The following is an 11,635-nucleotide window of genomic DNA, read 5'->3' as shown; positions in this document are numbered from 1 at the left end:
CCCCCCCAAGAGCTGGCAGATGTAAAGACATAACAGTGGTGTGCATAGCGATTGTGGTTAGTTTTTATTGTTTTGTTTTTGTTTTTTTTAACCCATATTATTGTTATAATACAAAATATACAGACTGGAGATGCCAAGCGGGTTGTGGGTCACCATGCCCTGGAGCAGGGGGTCACGCCATGCGACCTGCAGCGTGAGGGTGGCAGCGGCATCTGCTCGGGGTCAGTGGGTACCCCCAAGAGCCTGGGAGGAGGGAGGACAGGGAGAAGAAGACAGGAGGGGTAAGGGTCAGGATACCCGCCCTCCCACTCTTGGGAGACTGCAAGTGGGAGCTCAGCCCCACAGCAAACCCAGGAACAGGACTGTGAGATGAACAGTGTGTTGAATGAGCCTTAAAAACACATCATGTCTGCAAGGGCTGGGCTGGGGATGGTCCCACTGGGGAGCAGTCCTGTAGCTTTGGCTCAGGGCCCTCAGGGGGGATTTCTCACGGCTTCCACACAAGGGGCTCAGCTTGGGTCTGGGGCCTAGTCCAGCATGGTACTGGCCTTGCTCGCCCCTTCCCCACTGATCCCAGACACCGCAGCTCTGGCCCGCCCCAATTGCCCTTTACTGCTAAGGATGCAGAGGCTGGAGCAGCTGCAGGTGGTGGGTATGTTCCCAATGCTTGTGGGATTGCACAGAGGGGCTTCTGGGGTTGACATGGGGTCATTAGCCCATGGGCATCACAGTCCCAGCTACATCTCAGAAGGATATGTGGGCAGGACAGGCCTGCCTGCACACGCCCAGCTCTGAGGAGCTGTGATAGCTGGCTCCATCCCTGGGATCCCCAGGAAGGCTCTCACATGGCCATGCCAGGAGAAAGGGCTGAGCCTGCCCTGCCCCAAGGTGACCCTCCAGCTCACTGTCAGCACAGCAACAACTTCTGGCCAGGCTCAACTTTCTCCCCAAGGAGCTGCCAGCTCAGCTGTGCCTCCCAGCACAGGGGACACCTCTCTGCCCCATTGCAGGGACAACAGATGGGCTGGGACAGGCCAGGGTATGGGAGAAGGGGAAGATCAGCAGCAAACGATGCCAGGAGTGTGGCTGTGAGGCCCAAGGGCCAGGGTGGCCGCCGGAGCTCAGCACACTTCCTTCCTCCATGTGTCTCTGTACCCTGGCTGCCACGTCCTCAGAGAGGGTTTTGAATGGTGTCTCTCCACTGGAACCTCAAAGTGGGTCCTTGAGGATCCCTGTGTGCCAGCATCCCAAACTCAAGGGACAGGGGCTGAGGTTGCAGCTCTTCCAGCACAGCATCCTCCATCCTGGGAGATCAGTGCCACAAGAAGGCACCTTGGGGTCCCTTTAGTCTCCCCTCTTCCCATGTCAGGATGAGCCTCCTTGGTCTAACTGGGCCCCCTAGGATCAGGGACTGCTCCCCACAGCTCATGCAGTGATGAATCCCCAGCGCCTGTGCAGCTGCCTTCTTCAGGCATGGCCCCTCTGCCCACCCACTGGCCCAGGGACTGGGCAAGGAGGGTGGCTGGCGGCTCACAGCCAACATGCCAGACACACTCTCTGCAGCAGGGCATGGCCGGGGCAGGGGAGGAAGCCGAGGCACTGGCGCCCATTGCAAGACTTTATTGGTTTCTAGACAGCATCGCTGGGGGGTTTGGGCTGCAACCGGTGCTGGGGGCTCCCAGGGCTGGGGAGGGTTAGGGCTGGGAGAGCCGTGGCTACATGGGGTGCTGTGCACAGGGGAAACCTCTACCACAGCCCAAAGCTGCGGCTTCCCTGCCAGGAACGGGTGCAGGGAGGTCCATCCAGGCCAAATGCTCTCCCCGTGCCAGCTGTGCCCATGCTCTGACGTCCAGAGGCACCTGCTTGGGATCCCCCAAGTAAAGCAGAGCCAGCCCAGGTGGAAGGGAAGATCCCGGCGCCGACCGCCTCTCTGGGAAGGGAGGTCCCTTCCCGTGGGGGTGTCTGTGCAGCCGGCAGAGGGGAGGCTCGAAGGAAAAGTCGAGAGAAGCAGGTTCTGGGCCTGGTGGCAAGAGAGCTCAGCTGGAGGCAGGTCCGGGAGCTAAATCACATTGTCAAAGAGCTGCATGGACCGCATGATGTTCTCATCCTGCAGGGAGAAGGTGGGAAGTGGGTGGGTGCGGCACAGAATAGCAATCTGGACAGCTCCCCCCAAACCTGACTTTACCCTCATGGCAGCTCTGACCTATGGGACAAAAGCCCCAGGGATTACAGGCAGTTTCTAAGACCTACTGGGATGCACATCTCTCCTCATCTGCACAGGGATGCCAGCACGGATACAGTTCCCAAGGCAGAGCTCCAGCCTTGCCCCTGGGAGCCCTGCCTTCACCCCCTCTCTGCCAGGAGGATGATGGGGAAACAGAGGCCACAGGGAGGTGGCCCAGCCCCAGAGCAGAGCTGCTGGTGACTTTACCTTCTGGCAGGACTCCAGGAACTCCTCGATTGTCACCACACCATCCTTGTTTCGGTCCATTTTCTGCAGACAAGCACAACATGGGGGGCATGGCAGGGACAGCCCCAGCCCCAGGGAGAGCCCAGCACCCCCTGCCCAGGTCCTGCAGGGATTGGACACAGCACACCCCTGCCCAAGACACCCTCAAATGCACGGCAGGACCAGGACAGCCTTTTATCTCCCTGGCTCCAGCACAGCCCTACTTCATCCCCAGCGTGGGGTGTTTTCTTCTGCCCCCTTCCAGCTTTTGTGCAGCCACTGGCTCTGTGCTGGAGCTCTGCTTCCCCAGGATATGCTTGGCTCACCTGGAAGAAGTTCTCCACGTGCTCCCGGGGCGCTTCCTCCCGCATGGCCGGGTAGGTGTATTTGCCCATCATGTCATAGATGGACTTCATGATGTCCAGCATTTCCTGGAGGGAAGGGGAGCAGGGTTGCATGGGCAACAGAGGGCTCTGCCTCCGCCTGGTCCCCAATTTGCACCTTTTTTGTGATGCTCCTGAAGGACCTGTGGTGTGCTCAGGTGTGTTCCTGCCATCTCTGTGCAGTGTGGGGCCATGTTTGTGCCTGCATGTGTGATGGAGCCCCAAAGCAGTACAGCCCTCATCCACCCTCCACCCCAGAGACACACCAGTGCCAGGGGCCCAGGAGGGACCTCTTTGCAAAGCTGACTTGAGTAAATATTGACCTCCCTGCAGCTCTCCTCCAGAGCTCAGGCAATGCTACTGAGTTCTGCCCTTGTCCCTGCTGGGTGCAGGCCTGCGCCAGCCCCGGGGACCAGACTGAACCCCCCCATCCCACCTCTTTGGTGATGCAGCCATCTTTGTTTAGGTCATAGAGGTTGAAGGCCCAGTTCAGGCGATCGTCAATGGTGCCCCGCAGGATGATGGACAGCCCAGACACAAAGTCCTGCAAGGATGGACAAGGCAGACAGATTGGAGTTACAGCCTCAGAGGGTCTTACGGACACAGAGGACACAACCCTGCTTGTCCCTCCCATGGTGGAGAGGGGGGGTGGTGGAACGCAGATGTGCCCTGTGCCCTGGGGCTGGGCTGACAAGAGGAATTCTGAGTATAAAAAAGAGCCTGGAAGAAATCAATTGCTCATCCCCAAATATATCCCACACTGATCCCTTGGGTCACAGCACCCAAGAGCACAACATGCATCAGGACCATGCCATGGCTGTGCTTGCCAGTCAGGGGTACCTACAGGATACTAGTCAGAAAATACAGAAAGCTCCCTTTATTGTTATTTTTCAGTTTTTCCACTACCTCCGGGAATTTAATAAACTCCACCAGCCCCTGTGAAGCTCTCCATCTATCTGCAACAGCAATGCTGCTCATCCCAGCCTGCAGTACCCAAAGGGATGTGCCCTCCCTGCCCCACTGCCTTCTCCCCCTCAGACACAGCTCACCTCGAAGCTGACGGAGCCATCGTGGTCGGTGTCAAAGGCATTGAAGAGGAAGGTGGCGTAGGTGCTGGAGTCTGGGGGAAGGCGCACAGTGTGAGGGTGTGCTGTGTGACCCCTCCACCCCACAGAGGCACCCGTGCAGGGCATGGGGATGGGCACTCACCTCCCTGTGGGAAGAACTGAGAGTAGATCTGCTTGAAGTTTTCTTCATTGACGATGCCACTCGGGCACTCCTGCCAGGCCAAACCACAGTGTCACCTCCACATTGCAGAGAGGGGCTGACCATCCCCTAAATCCCTGTGGCTCCCTTGCCTTGCCCCTTGGCTCTGTACTGCCTGGTGGGGTGGCTTGTAAGGCTGCTTGGAGCATCTCCCTGATTTTGTGGGCTGCACCCCTTGCTAGAGGGGCTCTGCATCCCAGGCACTCAGGGAGGGGGCTCTCTGCACCCAAGGGATGGAGCACAGGATTAGGGCTCCCCACTGAGCTCCCTGGAGGTGAGATCAGGCTGTATCCTGATATAAACTTCAACACCAAGGTCCCAAAAGCCTTTGCAAAGTCTAGGCACTGCTGGGTGCAAAGCACCCTCTGAGGCTGACATGGAAGTGGAGAGAGGGCTAGCAAAGCTGGTCAAGGGGTACTCACATTCTTGAAGCCTCGGTACAGGACCTGCAGCTCTTTGCGGGTGAACTTGGTCTGCTCCTGGAGCTGCTCCAGCCCCTCGGGGCGGTGGCAGACGGTGGAGAGCTCAAACTCATCCTCAACGCTGTCTGCAAGGAACCCAGGGGAAGAGAGGGCAGCTGAGGCCAGCACTGTCCTGCCCTGCCATGCCAGGGGGCAGGAGAGGCACCTTGCACAGCACACTCTGTCCTCTCACACCTGCCCAGGGTGACACATTTTTGGGGTACCCTGCTCAGCCAGAGTCAGGTCTATGCCAGCGGGGGACACTCAGAGACACCCTGGGGGCAGACCAGTGTCTGACACTGAGCAACAGCCCCCCTCCACCTCCAGTACAGCCCAGGCTGGGCAGAAAAGGGGTGTGAAACTCCCCCAGTGCCGAGACACACCCTGCCTGCCCTTCTTCTCCCCCCTGCACAGACATCAGCCCTGTGGAGCTGAGACCCTGGACGTCCCGCATGTCTGTGTTGCACCGGGGCTCCTGTCCTGCAGGAGAGCTGCCCCCGCAAGAACCCCCAGCCCCAGGTGCCCCCCTGGCCTTGTCTAGACCCTGTCCTGCCTGCTATAACCCCGCTTTGTCGATGGATTCTCCCCACCATCTGGCAAAATGCACAACCCCTGCCTGCAGCAGCCAGCACCCTCAGACCCTACTGCAACCCTCTGTGGGGCAGATCAGCCCCTGCCCCTCCATACTCACCTCTACTCCCAAGGGGGATCAACTCACACCACAGGGCAGGGACAGACCCCAGCCAGGGGCTTGGGCTCACCAAGGAGCCAAACACACTCAGTGCAGGGAGGGTAGGGGGCTCTGGGCAGCTCTGAGCTCACTCCCTGATCAGCCAGCCCCTTTCGCCCCCCCATTGCACCTCCATCTCCAAACCGACACTGAGCTTTGAGCAACAGTCTCCCAGCCCTTAAACCAGCACCGGGAGGGTCCTGCTGCCCCGAGCCAGCTCCAAAGCGGGTCTCGCCGCTGTGCATCCTGTGGGAGCCGCTCCGGGGAGCTGGAGAGGGGGAAAACCAGCCTGGAAGCAGGTGAGGACAGAGATGGGTTCAGAGCCCGTTGGATCGGACCCCTCCAGGGCAGGACTGATCCTGACAGCCCCAAACCCAGGCAGGCATCCCCTTCCTATGGGCAGGGCCAGGCCGGAGGGCAGGCAGCAGCACCGCCGGGGACACACACACACAAAGGCAAGAAGAAGCACTTGCTTTCGCTGAGCGAGGGGATGGATTTGGGCCGGCAGCAGGGCAGCAGTTTGAGGAATCGCTGCTTCAGCGCTTTTTTAGTTTGGCCCGGCGGGTTGCCTGGAAGAAAGAAGGAGTCACCAAGCAGAAGAAGAGTTAACAGAGCAGCGGCCCCCAGACCCGGCAGACAGCAGGGTAAGGGCACCCGGCGTGGGGCAAGCGGGGCTGAAGGCAGCACATGCAGTGTGAGGCCAGAGGAGCAGGAAGGCAAAGCCCAGCCCAGGCTCTGCTTGGCCTTTCAGCTTCATCCCAGGACAAACCTGGCACTGGAGTTTCCCTCCTTGGAAAAGATGGAGATGGCAAAGGGGCAACCCTGCACCTCTGCACTCCCCCACTGGAGCATTCTGGTGTGCACTGGAGACACCCAGTCGCCCAGAGTTGGTGGGCATGGTCTCTGCCCTTTAGACTCAAGGCCAAATACCCACTCCCTGGGGACCCTCCCCTCCCCGTGGGGCTGTGCAGAGAGGGGAGAGCAGGATGGAAACCAAGAAACAGCCTGTGGCCAAGCCAGGGCACTGCATCCTCCCCAGAGCTCAGGGCCAGGTTTGATCCTGTTGACACCCGACAGCTGAACGCAAAACATGCACCAAACCCAGCCATGCAGCCCAGACTGCAGCATGCACCCCCGCCCCAGCATGGCATTGGGATCCGAGACTGGGGACCTGCTTTGGGACAGCCAGAAGGGAAACAGGGCTCAGGGCTTTGCCTCAGCCAGGCAGGGTGAGGGGCTCCCAGCATCAGCCTGGCCCACAGCCATTGCTTCCAAGTGGTCCTGCATTAATAGCAGGTCTCCTCACTGTACAGACCGCCCCACCACCCCCTATTCACCCATCCAGACCCCAGTGGCTTTGCTTGGCCCCATCTCTCCCAGCTGGTTCTGCCCCATGGCCGCAGACCCGCTCCCTCCCTTCCCACAGGGCCTCGCAGTGCCTCAGGCCAGCAAACAGCACAGGACTAATGCTGCAGGCAGGGAGGGGAGGAGGAGGAGGCAATGAAGGCTGTGCTGGACTCCAGCCTCCAAAAGGAGGCAGTGAGCAGCATGGGGCACCAATGGGACAAAAGGTGCAAAGTCCCTTTGGGGCTCCGCTGACCCCACATTTGCTCCAAGCGCCCTGGACATCTGCAAGCAGCAGGTCACAATGCCTACACATCCTGAGCCCTGTTTTGGGGGTTGTTTCTCTAGAGGGCTAGCAGATGGAGTTTCTCTGGCAGATTTCTCAGCCTTGTGAGGCTGAGCTGAGCCCCAGGTGCTGGGGAAATGAGGCTGCATTGTACCCAGCTCCAGGATGAGGATGTGGGTTGGCATCCAGCAGCCCCTGCTAGGCAGGTCTGTCCCTGAATGCCCACAGGTAGGACCTGGGACACTTTGAGCTCACGTCAAAGCAGCAGGCTGGGGCAGGCAGCTCCATCACTCTGAAGCAATGGAGAACAGTTCCAGGAGGTCCTTGTCCCAGCAGGACATGATACAAAGCCACTCAGAGAGGGCAAACTTGTCCCCAGGGAAGCGGCACCCATAGCAGAATGCCATGTAAATACATAAGGATGCACAAATGCACCCCCTGGCATTTGTCACTGGGTGACAGCGGCAAGGGTGAGGGTCAGGGCCTTGGTGCTGGCAGGACAGCACAGCCTGGCTCCTGTTTGCTCCGGGGTTTGCAGGCAGATGAGGAAAAAGGCTTTCTCCTTCCTAGAAATGGGCATCAGTTGTGTATAAAACATGATTTTGGCCCAGCTACTTTGCCAGGGCTTTAATTTGCAGAGGGAAAGGGAAATTGCACCTTTCATTCTTCCAAGGATGCTCTAGGGCCAGGTCCATCCGGCAGAGCTGAGCTGGGGGAACAGACCTGGGAAGCAGGAGCAGCCCCTTTGCCCAGGGGGAAGGGACAGCAGAGCAACACTCAATCCCAGGGGAGGGAGCAGGGTGGGAGGGAAACCACACAGCGAGAGAGATGCAACAGAGAGTAAACTGTGGTTGGACTCACAGGGGCAGCAGGTATAGGCACGTGCAGTAGGTCAGGTCGGGTGCAAGTTACACTTTAGTTTGTTATAAAGAAGGAAAAAGAAAAAAAAATAAAGAACATGGGCGTTTTCTTGAGGAGGAAACCAAAGAGGGCCCGATTCCAGGGGCCCCAGGGTAAGGGAGGGAGCACGTTCAGCACATGCAGCTTGACAACAGGAGAGGGGTGACCAGGGCTGGGGTTTTGCTGTCCTGGCTTTGGTGCACCCAAGGGTTCTGCTGGGGAGGACACACTATCCCCTTTCTGTCCCCAGCATTCAAACCGCAAGCAAGTCTGGGGGCTCCCTGGGCTCCCCCTTGTTGGGAAACAGCTCTGCCCAAAAATGGGGAACAGAGCCCAGCCACATACTGCCACAACTGCAGCACAAAGCCCTGTCCCTGCCAGTGACAGCTCCTTTTCCAGATGTCACTCTGCTCTCCACTCCTCTACAAGACCCATCAAGTGGCTGGCACAAAACAAGCCAAAAGAAACAGCTGGTAGTGTTTTATCTGCGGCAGGAGGTTTGCCGTGTTAAGTGGCTTGTCATTTCCCATGTATCACTCCATAGCCCAGCAACTCCAAAACACATACACACACAGACTGAGCCTTCATACTTGGGCAGCACCAAAACAAGAAGGGATTTCCCATCCCCACCTCCACATGCTGTTGAAATCAATCCTGGGGGTTGTTGGACACTGTCTCTGAAGGGGCTCACCATGGGTGAATCCCTGACCCCAGCAGTGACCACCACCGGGATGGCCATGGACCACTTTGTATTGAGCCACCAGCAGCTGATGTGACCTCAGGGGCTGAATCCAGCCTGTGTTGCCATGTCAGGGGGTTACATGCTGCTGGGCTGACACCTCCTTTCCCAGTGAGGACCCAAGTCTGGGCTGCTCCGTGGTCTCCCCAGAGAGAAAGCAGGAGCTGGGGTCAACCTGATGCGTAACCATGTCCTTGCCCTCTCCACAGAGCCACAGACACCAGCACCCTCCCATTGACAGCTGGCTGGAGAGACCAACCCACCCCTTCCACAGCACCCTCCTGCTAGAAAAGACCCTACAATAACAAACCAACAGGCAGTGCTGAAACTCCCCCATCACTCTCAGTAACCCATCAATAAATGTATCATCATGATGGGTGGAAGATGTGCATCCCATGGCAGTGAGACCTCCCCAGTGCCCCAAACTCAGCACTCAGGCACAGCACCATTCCAGGATGGGAACAGAGCACTAGCAGCCATGGGGTGAGCTATGCAGCTCCCACAGCCCCTGCTTAGCCCAGTGGGGCAACACCGGGTCAGTTGGAAGGTCAGGAAGAGCTGGTACCCAGGGATGATCTGCCTCAGCACTCTGCCCTAGGGGCTAGGGTGGCAGAAGGCAGCTGGGTGAGGGGACCCTCTGCCTTTTCAGATAGCCTGGCTAGGAATCAGGAGGGCAAACCCCAGCCAGGGTAGGGGGATGAGCCAGAAGGGACAGGGCAGGCCCAAGGGAGCATGGGGAAGGACTCAGCAGCTCCCAGAACCATGCTCTTTTCCATAGAAGAGCCTCCATCCCCTTTCCAGAGCATCACCTTTTCCTCGGAGGCCAGAGGCATGTCCCCAAGCTCCCCCTGCCAGGCCATGGCTCTGGGTCCATCCAGGCAGTGATGCTGAGCCCAGCTGCCCCTACAAAATGTGGCTCACAATCATTTCTATGCAGAGCTCAGCTCTGAGCAGAGTCCACCAGCCCCCAGCTCTGCTTCCTCTCCGCAGCACCCAGCCTTGGGCAGTGCTGCCTCCCAGTCAGGGGGACAACAGCTCTCTGGGGTCTGCAATGAAGGCCGGCAGGAGGAAGAGAGAGTGAGCTCCCCCAGCTGCCCCAGGGAGGGGGGTCAGGATGGGTCCTGCTGGCAGCAGCCCTGCAAATGACCCTCATCAGTCAGCGGTGACAGAGCTGACTGTAACCAGGACCAAGGTGCCTGCAGCAGCCGCTGGGGCCAGACGGTCATCCATTAGGGGAATGAAATCAGAGCTGGCATCTCCTGGGGCGGGGGACAGATGGAGAGTCCTTGTCCCGGGAATGGCACAAGGGCAGCCTCAGCCCAGACACCCAGAATCAGCAGGCCTGAAGGAGCTGGGAGCAGAAAAGCTGCCAAGTGATATCTGCAATTCATGGGACAGCAGACTCAGGGCCAGGATGTTCCCCAGTGCCAGAGAGGGGAGAGCAGCCCTTGTGCTGAGGAGGCTGCGAAGGGAGATGGGGCATGGGCCAGAAGGGGCTGCAGAGCAGAGCAGGGCTCACAGCAGTGCTGTCCCCATGGCCATCCCCAGCCTGTGACAGTGCTCCCAGACAGCCTGGCTGTGCCCAAAGGAGACATCAATCAGAATAATAATTTCTCAGGACACACCACAAACAAAATGTTGTGAGCAGGGAATGGGAGGGGATACAGGTGCCAAAGGACAGTGGAACTCAGGGGTTCCCCAAGTGGAGCAGGTAATGCTGTGGGACTGGGACAGCCATGTGCATCACCCTGCTGCAAAACCCCTGAGCAGGGATACATCCTGCCCTGTCCTCATCACTACCTCCACAGCAGAGACATCTGTCAGCACAAACCAGCGTGTCCAACTTGCCAAAAGAACCACCCTAAAAATGCCCCATCAGACCAGCAGCTCCTCCTGGCTGCAGGCAGCCTGTTCTGTAAGAGAGCTGGTGCTCTGCATACCCGTTACCCAGATGCCATCCACACCCTCCCCAGTAAGGCACAGGGACAAAGCCTGGACATGCCTCAGTCACAGCCCAGCCAGACCCCAGGCAGCTCAGGGACATCCTCCATCACAAGTGGGTTGAAAGCACCTCCTTGGCACATCATCGTTCTCTCTTCCCTCTGCTCAGCCATTTATTGCTCCTCTGATCACTCCTATCTGCACATTCTCCCATCACAGCTCCCATCCTGAGATCTGGCTGCCCTAGGAGATGCAATCTGCAGCCCCTTCATCTCGAGGCATCCCCAGCGCCAGCCTGGAGACAGAGGAGATGGGGGCAAACAAACCCCAAATCAGTCATGCAAAGTCTGTTGGCAGCCCTTGTCAGAGCCAGGACTGTCTGTGACACAGCCAAGGAAGGCAGCCAAAGGAGACAAGGCAGCAGCACCGTGCAGCTCTCCGCACTCCCACCCTCACCAGGCACAACCAATAGGTTGTGCATCCCTTGCTCTGACATGTTTTGGGTCCTTTTGTCTGGCCACATCCAGCCCTGTCCTCAACATCCACCTGCCAATCCAGGTAGCTCAGCACCCACATCGGCCCCTTCCCTCCCCAACCCTGGCACAGCCCCACAGCGAGGGCAAAGGGGCCAGGGGCTCCAGTCTCTTTTAGCCATGCTCCCCTCATAGCCACCATTTCCTGCAGCAGTGGGGAAAGCTTTCCCCTGCATGGTGCCATACCCCACATCCATCACTCCTTGCCCCCAGCTCCCACTCACCCACTCCAGCCCCAGTCACTTCCTGCCCTTTTTCCCATCATTTGATAAAGCCCAGCCCTCTGCAACCCAATGCCCCCAGAGTCCAACACTTTAGATAGTCTCGTCCCAGTCCCCCAGCACCCCACACATCACTGCACCCCAATCCTTCCAGATCCAGATATCCCCCACCCTAATGCTCCCAGACACCCTAACTTTCTAGCATCCTGCACCACAATACCCCACATCCCAGTGTCCCACCTCAACATCCCTCATACCCCTGAACCCCAGTGCTTCCCCCAGCACCCCAACACTCCCAGACACCCTCAGACACACTCACTTTCCCTGCTTCCTACACCCTAATGCTGCCATACACCCCAGACACCCTCCCCCACACTACTGC

At 58.5% G+C, this 11,635-nt stretch overlaps 1 protein-coding gene across 9 annotated transcripts in view; it reads right to left on the bottom strand.

Annotated features, from left to right (window-relative positions):
• Positions 1 to 56: 56 nt before the first annotated feature.
• KCNIP2 (potassium voltage-gated channel interacting protein 2) overlaps positions 57 to 11,635 on the bottom strand; it is a 43,412-nt gene continuing 31,833 nt past the window's right edge. For 5 of the 9 annotated variants that reach the window (XM_026851627.1, XM_026851626.1, XM_026851625.1 and 2 more), the window contains 8 exons: positions 5,763 to 5,858; positions 4,521 to 4,645; positions 4,042 to 4,111; positions 3,882 to 3,952; positions 3,269 to 3,376; positions 2,776 to 2,880; positions 2,432 to 2,494; positions 57 to 2,107 (listed from right to left, as the gene is read on the bottom strand). In XM_026851627.1, the coding sequence (XP_026707428.1) occupies positions 2,060 to 2,107; positions 2,432 to 2,494; positions 2,776 to 2,880; positions 3,269 to 3,376; positions 3,882 to 3,952; positions 4,042 to 4,111; positions 4,521 to 4,645; positions 5,763 to 5,858 (686 nt within the window). In that variant the 3' untranslated portion in view covers positions 57 to 2,059. The remainder of the gene's footprint in view (positions 2,108 to 2,431; positions 2,495 to 2,775; positions 2,881 to 3,268; positions 3,377 to 3,881; positions 3,953 to 4,041; positions 4,112 to 4,520; positions 4,646 to 5,762; positions 5,859 to 11,635) is intronic. The other 4 variants (XM_026851631.1, XM_026851630.1, XM_026851629.1 and 1 more) reach the window with 1 other exon arrangement.

This window comes from Athene cunicularia (genome assembly GCF_003259725.1).
Source record: "Athene cunicularia isolate RWA chromosome 6 unlocalized genomic scaffold, athCun1 chr6_part1, whole genome shotgun sequence".
NCBI classification, from domain to species: Eukaryota; Metazoa; Chordata; class Aves; order Strigiformes; family Strigidae; genus Athene; species Athene cunicularia.
Note: the sequence above shows the minus strand (reverse complement) of the source record. Positions and strands in the feature narration are given on the sequence as shown.